At 36.3% G+C, this 19,959-nt stretch overlaps 1 protein-coding gene across 1 annotated transcript in view; it reads left to right on the plus strand.

Annotated features, from left to right (window-relative positions):
- The window catches only part of LOC143375339 (dipeptidase 1), a 285,542-nt gene that overhangs the window by 211,245 nt on the left and 54,338 nt on the right, over positions 1 to 19,959 (plus strand). The window contains exon 6 of the mRNA XM_076824339.1: positions 9,577 to 9,709. Within this exon, the coding sequence (XP_076680454.1) occupies positions 9,577 to 9,709 (133 nt within the window). The remainder of the gene's footprint in view (positions 1 to 9,576; positions 9,710 to 19,959) is intronic.

The raw sequence follows: 19,959 nt of genomic DNA on the forward strand, positions 1-19,959 counted from the left end.
AGATGATAGATTGCACTTTTTCACATTTTCTTCATTATCTCATATTGATGTGACATAATTACATTTTAAGGTAACGTTCGCAGAAAATTCACACCAATTGCCAACTCACTCTAATATTTTAAACAATGGGGGACGAACTTTGGGCCCTTTACCTACACAATGCGATAAGTAAAATTTATTCAGTAGACAGAAATTAATGCTGAAGGTACAGGCACTTCAGTGCCTTTTGTCTGTTAAAATTGGTCGTGTAAAGCGCTTTTGCGGTATACGTGACACCTTGAAAAGGCTATACCTAACGGTTTGTCGATTTTATTTGTTGATACCATTAAAGTAAGTTCGGTACCTGAAATAGGGCCCATTGTGATCTTTAAGAGATCATTGTGAAGTCAATTTGAAAGTGACCACCCTAAGAGAAGCCTTATTTCTGATAGAAGACTTCAAAACATCCGGTCCCATTTATTCGAATAATCAATAAAAACAGCATTTCGGGCAGAACAGAAATTTATTCAGAAAAGGTCAATTCACTTACGTGTAAATAAAAGAGGAACAGACTTCGTTCGATTGATAGTTGTGGATATAAAAATTAATTTGAAAAACAGTTTTCGTATAAAAAACGGCAAAAATTGCAAGCTTCGACGGCCTGTATTTCTTAAAGAAATTTGAAACCAGTAAAACGATGACTTAAACCCCCCCTAAATTCACCTAAACTGCATTATACTTCAATACCATGAAAATCTAGCAATAATTTAAAAACATCTCGACTACGAATCAAAACACCATTTATAAAACGATTAAATAACCACGTGACACGAGAATTCAGCTTCTGATTCTCGACAAATATTTTGCAAAATCGTCTCCACCCTCCGAAGCCAGCGTTAACTTAAAAAAAGCTCCAAGCTCTCAGCTGGAAGTTAATAAAAGTTCCTCCCATCGGAAATCGTTGCCAATAAAAGCGAAGGTCTATAAATGACTTCTCCGTCTACGAGCGTCTATAAATTATCACGAAAATTATCCTGTTTACCAAAGAGCAGACGCATCTGTAGAGAAATGACGAAGTTCTGCTCGCGGCGGAGCCTTGCGCGAAAACACAAACCGGCCACCCCCGCGTTCTCCCCTCGTATCGATTTCTCTGGAAAGCGCGGGGAAAGCATCGCGACAGGGAGGAAGATTATCAAACTTTCCGACGGGCACACCGCGATGAAAGATAATCGACGACGCGCGAGGACCGTTTTCAAGCTGGACCTACCCCTTTGGCAATAACCACGATCATCATTGTGATTTAATTCCAGTCATCTTCCACGGTTGCGTCGAGCGTATGAGTCCTCCCACATAAAATCGCGAGGCGGCCAGGCTCTCAGGCGAGAAAATAATTTTCCCTCGACCGAAGTTGCTCCCGGAAACGAGCTAGCGAAACAACAGACTCCGCGAAAGGGAATATCAGAGAGAAATCCTATCGTATTGCGTATGGAAGACTTCATTACGGCGTAAATAACCCCGCTCGTTGAGTCTCTTTACCGTCCAAGGAGCTTTCCATTCTATTAGTCATCGCCAGGGAGGAAAAGGCAGGTTGAAAGATCGGGTTGAGCGGCTGTTTTAAGAATATTAAACTGGACGCAGCCACCTTGCGGCAGCTAGATGCCTCGTGCCCCACAAATCGTCCAGAGTAATTTCGCGAGAAATTGTTGAACTGCAGGGAAACGATGGTACACGTACCCGCGGCGTGTCTCTCTTAATTAACCGCAGTCGAGAAAACCTCCAAGTGGGAATCGAATCAACAAGATCTTTCATTTCTGCTCGAGCAGTGATACTGGGAATGTGTTTCGTTGAAAGCAGAATTTTCGGGCGGGGAATCGTCCCATGTCAGTATTCTTTCACCATTTTTTCTTACGTTGAAAATAGCTTTTAATTTAAAAATCTTTGTGTGCATCTTAAAATACATTTTTTAGTGTAACAACTGTGTGAATTTAATTCGAAAACTGAGAAGATTGAAGGTGTAACAGCGTTTTTTTCAAGATGGTATTTTGAGAAATGGTAACCAATATTTCTCGAGAACTAGTGGACCGATTTTCAGTTTGAATTTGGGACAGATGTTTTTGATACAATTATTATGTTTTTGTCGCAGGATTTTTCGTTAAACGCCGTAGTTTTTCACTGCAAAATCACACGGCTGTATTCAAATGGCCGCCATTTTACGAAAAGTAAATAATCGGCCATGGCAAAAACTAGATTTATTTATGTATTTTAATAGAAATATTTTGTTCCGAAAAAAAAAACTATCAAGAACTGTCTGACGAGAATTGATATTACGTACTGAATCTTCTTAATTTTCGAATTAAATTGCCACAATTGTTACATTCAAGTATGTATTTCAAGATGCATATAAAGATTCTTAAATTACAAAAAAAAATGTCAGAGTTCAGCCTGGTGTGAAAACCCAGATGTGTGTTGCATCTTAAAGTGTAAGAATTTTCATGGCTAAATTTTGATTTCTCGATTGCTTCGAAGCAATTAATTAACACAAAGATATTAAACAAACTAGAAGAATTATGAAATTCCATTGTAGCTGCAAATAAAAGTGGTACTTGTTAGATTTGTGGCGAATTGAACTCAACACGAAAGAAAACGTGAAAAATCTAATTAAATATGCACTTTCAACACTATGTCTATACAACATTTTTTATTTAATTCCAACTCCCCTACCACCCCCTGAAGGATATCATAATTTCTCTTGCAAGGACACCCTGTACATAGGTCTCTGTTGGAAGATCTCATTTTCCCTTGAAACCGCGGCCGTCAGGTCTGATTATATAATTCTTCTGTTATTATCGAAAGCGTATTCCACAGACGGCGAGTTTGCACGTTTTTTTTTTAATAAAACACGTGACCCAGCCTGTCAGTATTATCTGCTTGTCTTCTGGAAGAACGCACGTCTCTTTCCGGTCGGACGGCCTTATCTACCACCCGCTTATTAACTCCGATCCCCGCCACCTGTACAGGTCCACGGACTCCACCGATACTACTTATGTTAGAGAGGGCGTCAGGAAGATAGAGACGTCAGGTTCGCTCGGGCGGTAACGACGCTGACTCGATCAGTTAGCGACGCGACACCGTTCAATTTTACGTTTCCCTCCGTCACAGAGTAAACTCTCGCGATAGTCGAAAGAGTTAATTAATTCTTCAAAGGGTGGCCCTCTACAAATTGCCATGGAGGTTTCAATCGCTCTCGTGCTTGCGTCAAAGTGACACATTGCACTGAAAAGAACAGCGTGGTAATAATCACTTAGACAGTTGCGCGTTGGTACAATTTGGACGAAGGGAAAGGTTTCCTCAATCGACCAGTTTATTGTAAGATGCGTATGTTACAATCAGAAGTAGAACACCGAGCGAAGTGCTGCCCGGCAGAGATTCGACGTGACAGTACGTTGAGGTTTTAGTGGCTTGCTTGGGGTTGGCTGCAAGGGTTTTTATAGTAAAGATAATAGTATGGTGGTGCGTTGGCGAGGGACGAATGAAGGGAGTCGCGTAGGTCTCCAAGCGTTCGTATCTATGGTCATTTGAGGTAATAAAGTAAGGTCAGATATCGCAGTGAGTGGCGGAGGTCCTGTTAGGACTCAGAGTCCTGCAGTTTTGGGATAGGGATAATAATGGTAGGTGGCGTTGAGATAATGGCCTATTTTTTTTTTAATTTTCAAATTTTTCAAACGTCTGGCAACAATTCGATGACGAAGAGTGGAAATTGTTTCTTAGTCTCAATTATTCGAAATCGATATTTTCGAATAGCATATTCTTCGAAACGTTCGACAGTCGAATTGTGAATCTGCACAAATTGAAAATTGTATTCAAGTTGTACGAATTTACCTATATAAATTGGATTAAAAACTGTTTCCTAAGCTGTAGCATTAACGAATTCTGCAGCGACTTATTCTTTACGACCAAGCAGAGGAATTGTTTTCTACTGAAATGCTGCTGGCAGATATCTAACATGTAAATTGATTGTTAATAGCAGTTGATCGTTCATAATTATTTTAAAGAAGAGCTTGTTTCATGACACCGTTCATATAAATAGTAAAAAAAACAGAAACTTGCAAGACAGTCATGCACGGAATAACAGTAAAAAAATGTTATATTTAAGTTAAATAATATGCAATCGATTTTTGAACAGATTCAACTATTTTGCAAGATACATAAACGTCAGTAGCTTGAATTAAATGATATATTTGAAGAGAGAAATGTCTGCTTTGTATTAATATTAAATTCACATAGATAACTACGAATCTAAGTAAGTAGATTAAAAAAATAGAAATATATAATCTATGCAAATTTGTGTCCAATATAGTCGTAATTGAAAATATATTTAGAGACTCTGTACGATTGGTGAAAAATTATTTTAAACGTATAATTCTCCGCGATGCGAGCTACAAACTTAATTGCATTCCAGAAATTTGCAGCGCGATGGCTCTTAGCTCGACCCTGTCGTTTCGTAGCTGTGAAAATGCCCAATTTACCGTGAAAGTTTCAGCAACACGCTAACAACTCAATTATTTTCACTGGTTATGGCGAGAGGTGTAAAAAGCCAGCCGTGAAATGTCCCGTGTCGCCCTTAATCCGTTTTCCCCACTCGAGATAGCGAACTCATTTTCCTTACGTGACGTTTCGCGCGGTAACTGGCAAGCTATACCAGCCACAAAAAAATGCACTGCGGTTATTTAATTTACAACCGGATAATTAGTGAGTGGTAACTCGGGAACAGTGTCCCTAGACGCTCGAAGCCAAAGCTTTCCCGTTAAAATAAGGTGCATTTAAATGCCTTGGCGCACCAACTTAAGAGATACGTATAATTACTGTGTCGGATTAAAAGGTTCGCATTAGAATTAATTCTGGAACGTAGTAATACCTTTTTTTTATTACCTACAATTTATGGTTGCGCTAAAAAAAAGCATTCTTCGAACAGTAAAACGAAACCACTCGGAATCCAACAAACAACTTGGCTTCGAATTTTGAAAATATATTCTAAGATTCACTTTCTTTTGCGTTAAAGAAACAAGTGGAATTTTCAAAACGTAGCAGGCATTACTATTTCGGAAAAAGCCACAATCGTGTAATAGAATTCGAATCTACTGTCAAGATTTAACAGTCAAAGTCTGAAGAATGCATATTTGATACATTACAAAATTACAAAATTTATTACAATTTCTATTCCATTTAAAATATTAACCTCCCCCGCTCAAAAACGCAAAAAATTAATTTTACGAGTATGAATGAGGATTGAAATATAAAAAAGCATTTATATTGTCGAAAACAGGTCGCAAATTTTTTTATTGCAAATCCTTAAGGGATTAGCTACCGTCAGGAGTTAGAAAAAGAATCGATTCTTTGGGAATTTATTTAAGAAATTACATGCATATATTTATGCAATGGTTTTTGTATTCAGACGAGGGACGCTTTAACAGGTTATTGTATTATGTTTTGGTATAAAAATAAATAGTTATTGCAAAATTACAACTGATTTCTCGGAAGCTGTTTTTACACCGGTGACCACGATTTCTCCAAAACCGCTTCACCAATCTTTCTGAAATTTTGTAGCTTTCTTCTAGACATTCATATCTAGTCTTTAATCGAAGCATTTGTTTTTCCAATGCATAGTTTTTATTTTATGGATGAAAAATTAGTATTTTTAGCTAAAAATAAATGTTTTCATCCATAAAATAAAAACTATGCATTGGAAAAACAAATGCTTCGATTAAAGACTAGATATGAATGTCTAGAAGAAACCTACAAAATTTCAGAAAGATTGGTGAAGCGGTTTAGGAAAAATCGTGATCACCGTTGTAAAAACAGGTTCCGGGAAATCTGTTGTAATTTTGCAATATCTAAACATTTTTGTACCAAAACATAATACAATAACGTGTTAAAGTGTCCCTCATCTGAATACAAAAACCATTGCATAAATATATGCACGTACTTTCTGAAATAAATTGCCAAAGAATTGATTCTTTTTCTACCCCCTGAAGGTAGCTAACCCCTTAAGCGAATTTTAAATATAAAGAATACTCTCAAGCTGTAAAAGACACCCCCGAAACAGTGTACCCGTCATATAATTAATTAGATGCCGCAGAATTGTGCGATTGGCAGTTGAATTAAAATTACAAAAAAAAAAATTAGTCGGTTATGTGTAAAGCCTGAAGAATATTAAGGAACCCCGTACGAAGCACGCGATTAAAGTGAGTAAAGCAGTGGCCCTGAAACGGTGCGCGTAAGGCTTAATCCCACCAGTTTTGAAAGTTAATCCAGTCTACATGAATTTTCGTGCGGCTGCTTTTGCGCACGGCAGCGCCATCTGCTCCTTTCTGCCACCTCCATATCACCGCACGATTAGTATAATAACGTTGATCTCGCGGTAGCTACCCCGTGAGAATCAGGGATGCCAATCGGGTTAGACCGGAGCCGAAATTCAATATTTACGCTGGCGCAGAAACTCCGCGGTAATCAGACCGCCGAGTAATTGGTAACGTTGCTTCTCAAAGCGGAACGTGGTGACACGCGGAGGCCTGCTTCTCCCCACTCTTCAGCCTGAATCCATTACGAACCTGCCCCTCCCCCCACCCCCGAAGAATTTTTTCCCCCTATCGCGCGGCCGTGTAATTTAAAGATGTAAAATCGCGAAATTTTTAATTGGGCTGAATTAAAAATCTCGCTATGGGGGAACGGTGCAGGTTTAAAAATTGTGGCACTACTGCCTCTACTTTTGGAATTTGTAATGTGCCCATTAGTTTAAGCCTGCGCACTCCAAGTACTTATGCTTCTCTGGCGTATCAAAGTTTAAATTAATATTACATACTTGTATCGTTGATATTTGTGAAAGTGGGAGTATTCGTGGTTCGTAGAATTTTAAAAAACATTTTTTGGGGATAAATTTGTAAAATTCGAAAACTAATTTTTTAAATTTCTAAATACTGTGGTAGATACTAGAATTAATATGTGAAAATGATTTAATTATTTCGTTAAAAACGTTAACATTTTTACTTGAAATTGCCCGAGGCACAAGTTTATTGTAGTAAAAGTTTACTGTAAAACTAATCTTCATGAGTTCATATTTCCTGAAGGAAAATACTAACTGAAATAAAGATTTATAATTTATATATTGTACGGAGTTACTTTTTATAATTTTTATAATTTGGTTTTATGTGGGGTATATTTAATTTTGTTACATTTTGTAATTCCAAAAAATATAAAAAAAAATGGAGAACTTTAAAATCACGTCGTTAAAGTCGGTTTTTGCATAAACCCTAGTACTACATTTTTCCTGTTCCAAAGTGATGTACTTGATAGGGTTAATATAACGTAAGGGAGCTGAGGAGATTACGGAGAATGAATCATAAATTCTTGTACGGTTTGTGCGCGAAATTTATTTGTTCAGCACGAATTCGTATAGTTAATAGATTCTACTCTTGAAAATAAAGTAAATTTGTTTTATAATTTTAACCCATCGTTTTAATAATTGTTTGATTTCCTTTATGTATTATTCCTTGAGCTTCGAGATCAACCTACTGTTGCTCGACCAAGAAACTGTAACTGGTCCCCTGTAATTTTACTGTTATTTGGAAAAATGCGATACTCTAATTGGGGATTGAAAGGTGGAAGTGTTTTTAACATTTCGTGGAAAGTAATTGACAACGGCATTGTTGCCCTTCGGTAAATTAATTGAGTAATTGCCGCGCGAATTTATCTTCAACGTACGAGGGCTGTTTTGTACTGACGCGTGAGTATAATTTGGATGATCCGCGGAGAAGTGTTAATTAATCGTATATCGCCCACTGCTAAGTGCTCTCAAGTGTTATGATTATGAACGTGTTATGACGCAACAATCAGTGATTAACTACCAGCACGGAATACCGGCAGCACGCGAATACGCGATGAATATTAATAATTCACTCGTGTCCCTTTCACCCCGTCGAGATCTCCGACTTCACTCATTGCCAGTGCCAAAAGCACTCGGTGTCCAACAGCTTAATAGGAGGCTCTTTTATTTTCTTTTCGGCGTATCATAAAGGTGCGAAATCAGGAGGAGAGTTTACTTGAGACTTTTCTATCATAAGGCAACAATCTTAGCAACAATTAAATGTAAATAATGGAAATGGTCGCGAGAGATGGGATTTTTGAAAATATATCATGAAACTTGTCTCGTGAGAATCTAATTTCGTGAAACTAATGACAAAATAATTAAAACAGTAATAAAATAATTAAGTAATTGTCTTGTGAGATTAAAGCCTCATCTGTGACGCGATATTTGTTATTTAATGTCCATTAACTTATGTAGCTTCTTTGTGCTGCAACTTACATTTGTTTCTTATGATTTTTTTTACTACTTAATTGCATTTAATTAATAAACCATTCAGCATTTTTTATAAAAACTCTACGTCGAAGCTCCTTTTATTCTCTATTTCATTACTTTTTATGATTTCCTGTAAAAGTGGAAATGTTAGATTATTATTGACAATATTCATTTCATCCCTTTCTTCCAGTTTTGATCTGCCCATGTTTTGTATTTTGTTTACAAAGAATTCCGTATCGAAGCTTCTGTTATTCCTATTTTCTGGATAAAATTTTACCTACAAATGTAGATTATTGACAGCATTTGTTCCGCCTCATCTTTTCAGTTTCAGTGCGCCTAAAACTTTATATTTGTTTACGAGAGAAGATAAAAATTAGTCACCCTGATTTTTTTCCTGAATTTATTTCATGTTACAATGAACCAAAACTAGATTCCTGGAATACATATCCAATTTATTTAACTGCCTTAACTAAATTTACCATAACGTATCAAAACAAAGTATGAAGTCATTAAGGAACTCCAGCAATAATTTACTATGTCCTTTTTGTTAACAGTTAATCGCAATTAAATTTCACTTCACAGATTATAATTCCCCCCTTACAATACATTTTTGCATCCCCTATCTGTTAACTTACATTTAATGCTACAATTTACTAACAACGGATGTTTGGCAAGTGGAAAATTCAACAAAATTTGAAACTGTGCCGAAATATAATTCAAATAATGATGACAACGTAACAACTTTTGTTCCAGCAATGAAGCGCTCCCAGGGGAGAAAACACCCCTTCAAAGAAATTGTGAGCTTTCATGTTATCGCGAATATCTGCGGAACCCTAAATGATATCGAAAAAATGTTTCGATATCCTGCAAAATGGTGCTAAAGAATTTTCGAAAAAGTGTGGTGGGGGTAAATTCTGAAAAAAACTTAATTATTTCTGAAAATTCTTTATGACCATAAAACTTTGAATTAAACAGTTAATCGATATCTTTTACAAAGTCGCAGATAATCACGATAATATGAAAACTCACAATTTCTTTGAGGGATGTATTTTCACCCCTAGGACCGTTTCATTGACAAACCAAAAAAGGGCTACGTTATTAGCAATTCTTGAACTATATTTCTGCAAAGTTTGAAAGTTTTTTGAATTTTCGAGTTCCCCTTAGAAGAATTTTATTTTTTAAAAATACGTAAGTAGGTACAGATGTAGATTATTGACAGCATCCTTTCTATCTCTCTGTTTCAGTTCTGGTCCGCCTATGTTCCATGCGGTGCAGCTCAGTTGAACGCGGTTCAACTTTCCTTGGAACAGATCGACGTGATCCGTCGACTCGCCGAGATGAATGCTCAACATTTAACTTTGGTTACCTCCGTGAAAGGTGAGTATCCCATTCAACCGGGAAAATCTCGAGCGCGATTATATCCCTTCGTGGATAATCGGCCTTGTTTTAAATCCAGCCGCATAATTTCGTTTCATTGTTTCTTTTGAAGTCTTAAAACTCTCAAATACACGAATTCTACGTTTTAATACATAGTTATCGCGGCGTTTAAACCCGTTAACTGGTTAGGACGAGTATAATTCGTTAATTCGTCCCATGTATCTACATCAAACTCCTTGTAGAATTTTATACTCCCTATGTGTAGTAGATTACGAAAACTGAAGTCAATGTGAGTAACAGTCGGTAATAAATCTCTAATACCAGAAGTGTATAACCAAAATGAAAAAAATAATTGTGCAAGTGCTAATTAATGCGACGCTATCAAAGCTATAATCAAGGAGTTATTGTAATTAAAATGGAGTATTATAAAAGAATAAAAAATAAAATCATCAATTTAAAGTGCACATATACAACAGTGTGCCAGAGTTTTTGAAAATATCTCTCATACATTAGCATTAGAGTAAGAACGACTTAGTAATTGTTTTGCTTTGAAATATTGCCAGTGACCTTGTTTTATTTTTTATTTACTTTGCTTATTTTTTGTACAAAAGGTTTCAGCAATTGCCTTAAATTCTCCTAATGACTATTTAGTTCATTATTCTTCAATAATAACAATAAAAAATAATATCGAATGGATCATACTTCTCTACTGTTAAAAAAGAGATCTATAACGTAGTCGTAGATTGTAAATGGAAGTAAGTCCTCTATAAAACATAGAACTACATCGTCAACAGGTTTCTAAATAAACGTAAAATTCTTTCTGCTGTAATGTTGATTAGTTGACGTACGTTGTCTTGACTTGATTCAATGGTAAACAATAATGGTAAAAATGGTAAAGCAGAGAACACTTATTAGTGACAGCTCACCAGTAGGGCTGGGACTATTTGTCGATTTTTTCGGTATTCGAATACTCGAATACTTCAGTTGCTCAATTATTTGGCGATTATAATTCGAATATCCAAGTATTCGAATACTGATGTATTCGAATATTATAGTGTGAATTATAAATCAAGTTCTTTAGGTTCATTTGTCAGGGTGAAATCTTGTAAGCTAATTTTGACCCATTTCACACCATACTATTCGAATACATCAGTATCTTGTAAGCTAATATTGACCCACTTCACACTATACTATTCGAATACATCAGTATCTTGTAAGCTAATTTTGACCCACTTCACACCATACTATTCGAATACATCTTACAGCTTACAAGATTTCACCCTGACAAATGAACCTAAAGAACTTGATTTATAATTCACACTATAATATTCGAATACATCAGTATTCGAATAGTATTCGAATAATAACATTCGAATACTCAAATATTCGAAGTTTATTCGTAGCATTCGAATACTCAAATATTCGAAGTTTATTCGTAGCATTCGAATACTCAAATATTCGAAGTTTATTCGTAGCATTCGAATACTCACATATTCGAAGTTTATTCGTAGCATTCGAATACTCACATATTCGAAGTTTATTCGTAGCATTCGAATACTCAAATATTCGAAGTTTATTCGTAGCATTCGAATACTCAAATATTCGAAGTTTATTCGTAGCATTCGAATACTCAAATATTCGAAGTTTATTCGTAGCATTCGAATACTCAAATATTCGAAGTTTATTCGTAGCATTCGAATACTCAAATATTCGAAGTTTATTCGTAGCATTCGAATACTCACATATTCGAAGTTTATTCGTAGCATTCGAATACTCACATATTCGAAGTTTATTCGTAGCATTCGAATACTCACATATTCGAAGTTTATTCGTAGTATTCGAATACTCAAATATTCGAAGTTTATTCGTAGCATTCGAATACTCACATATTCGAAGTGTATTCGTAGCATTTGAATACTTGTAAAATATTCGAATATTAAACTATTCGAAGTTTATTCGTAGCATTCGAATACTTGTAAAATATTCGAATATTAAACTATTCGAATAGTCCCAGCTCTACTCACAAGTACTACTTTCTGTATAAGGAGATCCAAACCGGGGTGGACGAATCTAGCGACGTATAGTACTTGAAAAACGCCCCACTCAATAATTAAATAAATACTGAGCTCTCCCCTTTACAATTTCGGGATGGCTATGAAAGCAAGCTCGTAAGAGATTTAAAGCTGTGAGTGGAACAGAAAAGAAGAAAGAGTTCCGCGGGAGATTGCAACATAAAGGATCAAGGCGGATGTAATGGCTCCGGCAATATTTATCAGCCACGATTCCCCTGGGCTCCTCTGAAAATAAAAAATGTAATCTGATGGTACCGCGAAACGAAAAAGGAACAAAGACTTACGTTCTGAAAAGGAGCAGCACGTTACCACGGATTTCGAGGCAGTACTACCTACGATTTATTCCACTGCGCCTCGCCAAAGCGAAAATTGTTCCGCCAGATGAAACAAGCCATACTTCTCGTTCTATTAATTATTAACCGCGGAGGCGATTCATTGTAGTAATTTATACAGATCCAACCAAAACAGAATCTGCCGACGTGAAAACCAAAGTGACGTAATTAACATCTGCAGACCAAAACAGACAATTACACCCAACTCTGTTACTATTACGTATATTCTTTGTTACTTGCAAAATTAAATACTCGAGGGTCCGTATTTATTACGATCATTTCATCGTTCTAGGGTGCAAATATATGTTTGCTAATTTTTTACTTAACGCTGAATGACGAAATCGTTTGTACGCCAACCGAATAAGATTCTGCTATTTCTTCCCTTTCCGTAAAAGCTGCGCGTAGGTGATGCAAATTGGCAGCCTCGGAGAAGCCATTGTAGCACGAGTCAGGTAGACAGGAGTGAAACAGATTTTCGAGTTTTAAACGTTACTACTTGTCCCAGTGGTAATTAGATTGCTAGAAACGCGTACCAACTGCACGTAACAATAGATACAGCAGAAACGGCAGAGCTTGACAGGAAGTTTGCTCTCGAGGAAATTCGAGGGGACAAAGGAGACTAGTATTAATTGCTCGATTTCTCTCGAGTAGTATCGTTCAAGAGGAAAGTAATTATTGGTTCCAACTTGACAAAACCGTTTCGCATTGTCAGAAGGGTCACCAGCGGCTGAGAAAAATGTTTGCTTACCGGTGGCACGTTAATCGATAAAACGGTCATCATGGAAATCTTAATGTTCCTGCAGCTTCCTATTACAGGCTTCTTTCCCAACTTCGTTGTGCACTGATTTCTAAGGAATTATCCGAAATATAGGTAGAGACCCTTCTTCGAAAGTAGTCGAACTGGAAGATGCTTTTTTACGAAATATATTATATACACGGTGTTAAAAAAATATACACAGAAGTGTATGCTTCAAGGGTTCGTAGAAAATGTCTCAACAAATTTCTGTCTAGAAAGAAATAGTTTTACTAATTTGTAAATGGAAATGTTTTCCATAGGCTGTTCTAAAAAATACTTTCACAATGATTACGTACATGTTTGAATATCTATGCGGTTTTGCTGCATTTTTTGGAGAGCATCATTTATTAGTTTCCTGCGTTTTGCGAAAATCATCTTTCACACATTCTTTGGGTAGGCCCAGATTATTTGTAGGTAGCTCTTATGAGCTGCATAGGTCAGTGGCACATACAGTTACTCGCAAAAGTATCCGCCAATCCCATACATATAACATATTTTACTTATACGAGTAATGTTAAATTCAGAATCACTAATTATAATTTATATTAGTATAAACGTTGATTAATATATTTTTAGATAGTAGGGGGAGTTCGCACAACGCCAGAGGGACCTAATACCCGATATCTTAATATATAAAGCAGAAAGCTTGTATTCGTTTGTGTTTGTCTGTCGCCTAAAAACTTTCGAACGATAAACTCTGGGATCACGAAAAGTGTCTCAGCTCATTATGGCTGACTAATCCAGATGAATGTGATCATTTTCACCAAAAATAAATGAAAAATTTATTTTAGTTTTATAAAATCAGAATCTGAATTTCGGGTGAAGCCGAGTTGTGAAGATAGTTAGCTGTATCTGCGACGATTAAAACGCTACCTAGACGTTATTTCGCGTAGAACGTAGAGGGAATAGAAGAAGCAACGATTAGGATTCGACACGTTCCAGTCGCGTGTGCATTGATTTTTGCGTTTGACGGGAACACTGTGCCATCATATAAATTATAGACTATTATACCTATCTACCAATTTTTGCGGCCAAAAGACATGTGAGTTGCGTTATTATACAGACGAAGCTTGGTCGATATCCCCGAATGTTCCGACGATTAAATTTCTGATCGCTGCAAATTATTTTGAAACTGTTCATATAAGGGAAGATCCCGAACCCGGAAATTCGAATAATTCTGAAACTTTGTGAATATGTAAGGGATTTCCTCCTGATTGCAACGCAATTTTTGTTTGCTGCTCAAATTCACTGTAAGGGGGTGTAATTGACCCCTGAAAATCCGGTTATTTTTCGGTTTTGTGTAATAACTCGTGAACTGTAAAATATTTTTTTACCAAATAATACATCTAATTATAAGAAGTAACTTTTGTATTGAAGCTTTCTTTCTATCTCTTACAGTTCGCGAGTTATAACACAAAATCGGAAAAATAGCCGAATTTTCAGGGGTCAATTACACCCCCTTAGAGTGAATTTGGGCAGCACAGAAAATTTTGTTGTAATCAGGAGGAAATCCCCTACATATTCACAAAGTTTCAGAATTTTTTCAATTTCCGGATTCGGGATGTTCCCTTGTGAGTTACGTTAGTAACTTTTATTGTGTCCAGTATTAAGTGCCACTTAATGATCTCTCAAAATCATATACCAAAGTTTACCGTTAATTTAAGTTAACTATTACGATAGTGTTGATTATCTTTTTCCTATATTTTGATTTCTAATATTGTTAACTAATAAATAACACAGAATAAAAATAATAAGATATTATTTTTCTTCTTAAAAAATAAACCTTAAGCGTCTGGTACTAGAAGAACTCCCCCTACCATCTACCTACCAAAGAAATGCTAGAAGAATGAATAAGATAAGCCGGAATTTCACAGAAAATTATAACAGCTAAAAATTCGGATATTTTTCGAGGGAAGACAGAACGAACAAGGCGAGTATAAAGTCTTCTGCAAGTTTTGACGATAAATAACCAGCGTCAGAAAGCTATCGGCCATTTTCGTGAGTTCAAAGAACTCTGTCGGATAAGGAACCGAATCGGGATGGCGAAAGGAATATGTAGGTACTGTGGAAAGTCGAGAAAAGTATTGTTTACTTGTCTCTTGAGTCACCGCATGGATTTCTTTGAATTCTGCACGAAACGTCTTTTGAATAATGCAGCTCAAGCCGGAGACCGTTTTTGAGGAAACGTAAAGCGTCAGATGTGTTCCCCTAACTTCTTCAAAACTTTCTTTTATAGAAGATTGCAAACAATTAGATACTATTTACATTTCTAGCTAATTACTGGACACACGATCATTCGGATAAAAAATTTTTTTTCGGATGGACACACTTTCCTCGTGGTGATTATTCTATACATATTTCAGAAAGGAAGGCACAAGTAACAATTCCAAAAATAAAAATGAATATTAATGTAGCTACTATCATAGATACTCCAACGTTGTTTATTCTATATTCTCGCTAATTTTGCGGCACCCTATTCTAGCTTCTGAAACTTTCTACTTGCTAGCCTCTTGTTTCGTTACGTCAATTAATATGGCACGTTTCTTCTTTGATGGCATTATCAGGGTATGAGAAAAGGAGTCTAAGACTTCAGCGGCTTATAAATCGGTCCTAAAAGAGTAAAGCATATGGACAATGCAAGACATTATGCATAAGAGGTTGTATAATTAATAATTTGGCGAATAAAATTTGCATAATAGAACAACTGTAATTAGATAACATCGTGTACAATATTAATTATCTATCTCGTTTCATTTGCAAGAAAATCGAAAGCTGTACTGCGTTCACCCTCTTTACGCTTTTAGGGGCCCAGTGGAAAACTGGCACATGCCACATATGATTAAATTTGCGTTTTTGTAGCATTAATTAGTTCCTGCAATGAAGTGGAATTCTACCACCTCCTATTATAATAGCATGTACGTTTCTTCGCACAAATCATATTAAATTTTCTTCGCGCTGTGAAAAAACAAATATGCAGTGGAATAGGGCCCATGCCACACAGACATTACATTGTTTTCAAGATGGATATAACCGATGGAGAGTTTAATTATTTATACGACGCTTATTACTATTATTTCTTAGTTATTTACTAAATTCGCAACACATATTTAGCAATATAATTTTCCAATTTGTTAAAAAATATTCAAATTATAGAAGCTAATAACCAATGATTTATTCGAAGTAAAATGTTCTAAAAACTGACCTAATAAAAGTAATTTTTGCAGCAAAAATTTGATAATAGTTGCTATTTACCATCTAGTTCAAATACCGCTTAAAATAATTGCAATATCTTACCGCAATTCTTAAGAAAATAATTTTTCCCTCAACTTGCTTTCCTCTAAAATCAGAAAACGGTGGCACGTGCTTGTTTCCCACTCAAATGTGAACACATAGATCACTTTATAATATGTATTCTTTCTAAAATAGACACTAATTTGTTGAACATTTATCTTTTAAAGTAACACAACACTTGATGCGGAAAATGCCGATTTTCGAACATCGAGGGTCCGTTTCACCCCTTAAAATTGGGCAAAAATAAAAAAATACGTGCCTCGCACATTTTTGTGCTTAACAACGTGTCTCAAGGAGAAAGAAATCGGCGCCGGACACCTCGATAGTGTCCCTTGTAATTATAGTAAAACTATTCCATTCGCGTAAAATCTAGGCGAAAGCAAACTCTAAACTGAGTCTCAGTCAATTGCCGAGACAGCTAGAGTTAATCGCAGGATAACTATCACTTGCAGTTAGACTCCAAGTTCTCAAGCTCCTGGTGTCCTCACAAGTTACGTTACTCGCAGCTGCGTAAACACGGCGATAAGACTTAACGTGTAGTCTCGTTATTCCGTCTGCTATCTGTGAAGACATAACAAACACGAACATCGGTGAGAGTTACATATGAACTTGGAAGTTTACCACGGAAATCGTGGCACTTTGCGCTCAAAGCATGGACGGTTCTTTTCAATAATTTGGAAGTTGGGTCAGTTGGAGTTGGCTCCTTACAAGAATCTAGGAACAACTGTGCGATAGGTTTCTCTAGCTTGGAATAATTGAGGGTCTCGGTGCAAAAGGGGCACATGTCACATCCAGCTTGGTATATAGACTTTTTGTTTTTTGTACTGTCAAGTTATCGCCCATTCCACCAACTTCTAGCTCCCTTTCCTGAAAAGAAGCATATTAAAATTCCTTGATGTCGAATGGAAACGAATACCTAGTGGAAAAGAAGCCCATGCCACTCCGTGTGTGCTCCATTTTTTCAATCATCGAAGTGCGGTGAAAGTGAAGAAAGTCGAGAGCTTGAACATATTGATGAAGAGTTGGATTGGATAAAAATTTGTTGTACAGTTGAGATATAACATAATAATATCCACTCATACCTATTGTACTTATGCTCTGATTATTAGTGTCATTTAATGTGTTTCTTTACTATTTACCAAACATACATATGTGGTAATATAGTATTCGAAACTGATTGGGAATATCATAATAACAGGAGCTGATGAATCAATGGTTTATTCAAAGTGAAATGTAATGGAGGGTGTCAAAGTACAGGAATTTTGGAGCAAAAATTTGATAGTAGTTGCTATTTATCAGCTGATTCAATTATCAGTTGTACTAATTACAAATTTAGTAACAAATTTCCGGAGAAAATTGATTCTCCTATAACTTGTTTCCCTGTAAATTTATAATATTTGGACATATGCCTGTTTCCACCGAGCCCTTCAATTTTAACCCTCAAATCACGACTTTGAGTGTCCCAAGTCTTTGCATATTTTTGGTAAAATCCGTTAATTTGCTCCTGTTCCATACCTACATTTCTTCGACCGAGTTCCATACCGTATTCAAAAGTGTTAATATATTTTTGTTGGTATAACAAACGTCTACTATCTTTAGAGACCCCCCGTGGTACTTCACACTTTTATAATTAATAATGTGCACAACTGATGAAGAAAAGAATGCATAAATTATTTACTCAGATTTTTTCTCGAATTTATTTTATATTCCAATGAATAGAAACTGTGTTTCTGGAATACATTTCCATTCGAACTGTCCCATTTTCCATTTGTTTAACTGCTTTACCTACATTTACTATAGCGTATCGGAAAACAATATGGGGTCTCTGAGGGAACCTAATAATAACTTTAGTGCTCTAATTGTAATTTGTTATTTATAAACTACTATTATTTCTGTTTTATGAATTATTTACCCCAATTGACCTTAATCTTAGAGATTAAAACTTCCTATCCTATAGTAGGTATTATCTATAGTACATCATTGCATCCTTTATCTGCTGCTACAATTTTCCAATTCTAACTGACTTCTAACTTTACTCCAATCTTCTGCTGTTTTCTCTCTCTCTTCTGGCGTCCCATCTGCCTAGTTCCAATTAGCTCATTCTTATTTACTTATTTCTATTATCTCCTTATCTCTTCTCTTCCCTACCTAACCCCTCACTTCACTGCCCTTTCCCTTCCTTTCTAACTCCTCCATTCATTTTTCTCCTGTCCCACTGTCCTCTAGAAATTCCCTGAACCTCGCTCCAATAGCTCTCTCATCCCTTGATCCCCCATATCTGCCCAAAACATGTTCCCACGCCCCCTTCACCCATCCACGTATTCTACACTTCCTTCTCCCTATCTCCCCTAGTATTAATACTCCCTCATCTCGCTCACCCCTATTCGAAGACTCCATTTAGGACTCTATACAATAAAAGACACCGTAATAATGTCAGGGTGAAACGGAGGTTGCAGATAATCATTGACATGGCTTAGGAAACGAAAGTTCGAATATTCTAAGTATTCGAATAATTAGGAGTATTCGTATAGTCTAAGTATTCGAATAATTAGGAGTATTCGTATAGTCTAAGTATTCGTATAGTCTAAGTATTCGAATAATTAGGAGTATTCGAATACTCTGAGTATTCGAATAATTAGGAGTATTTGAATACTCTGAGTATGCGAATAATTAGGAGTATTCGTATAGTCTAAGTATTCGTATAGTCTAAGTATTCGAATAATTAGGAGTATTCGAATACTCTGAGTATTCGAATAATTAGGAGTATTTGAATATTCTAAGTATTCGACTAATTAGGAGTATTTGAATACTCTGAGTATGCGAATAATTAGGAGTATTCGAATATTCCAAGTATTCGACTAATTAGGAGTATTCGAATATTCTAAGTATTCGAATAATTAGGAGAATTCGAATATTCAGGGTGATCGAATTGCGGATCGAATTTATCGTGAAATTCTTTTCATATTGGCAATTTCATATTTCAATTAATTGTTTTCCAAAGGATAAATTTGAAACTTTATTAATATCTATCCGAATGATTCATCATTATTTATTTGAATAATTTGTTCGAATAACGATAGTAAAACAAGTAAAATAACGATACTAATAACTGATGGTTGTTTTCGTTTCAAAATTTATAAATTTACAAACGAAAAAAATTATTTCATATTCAGATTCCTATTCAGTACGATCCGAAATTCGATCACCCCGAATATTCGAATGCTCCTAATTATTTGAATTACGTTCAAATATTCGAATACTTCTAATCATTCGATTAATGTCCGAATATTCTAATACTCCTAATTATTCGAATACACCTATTTAATCGAGTATTTACAGCTCTAACATGCCAGATAGGTTTTCGACTGGAATTTCAAGTGCGTTCGCGCTGTGAGACGAGCGTGCAGGAAAGATGGTGTTATACACGCGTCGCTGCAGAAAACTGGAGGGAAGACACGTAGCGAGTGTGATAACTGAGGGAGCCGTGCGCCGGGAAGTATAAGGAACGCCTCGTAGTGAAACTTCGCGCGACAAGTAACCCGCTCCAGAAAGCTGTCAGCCATTTTCATAAGCTCGAGAAACTCCGCCAAGTGGGAAACCGAAACGAGGTCGCGAAAGAAAAGGGTACACTAGATGGGAAAGGCTCCGGTTCGCGCAGGAAACCGCCGGCCGAGACCTTTGAACCATCCTGCGTCCAATCGAGGCAGAAGCTGCGGAATGGAACGAAAACAGACAGTATTTTATGAGGTTACCGCGAGT

This window comes from Andrena cerasifolii, chromosome 12, assembly GCF_050908995.1.
Source record: "Andrena cerasifolii isolate SP2316 chromosome 12, iyAndCera1_principal, whole genome shotgun sequence".
In the NCBI taxonomy this organism is placed as follows: domain Eukaryota; kingdom Metazoa; phylum Arthropoda; class Insecta; order Hymenoptera; family Andrenidae; genus Andrena; species Andrena cerasifolii.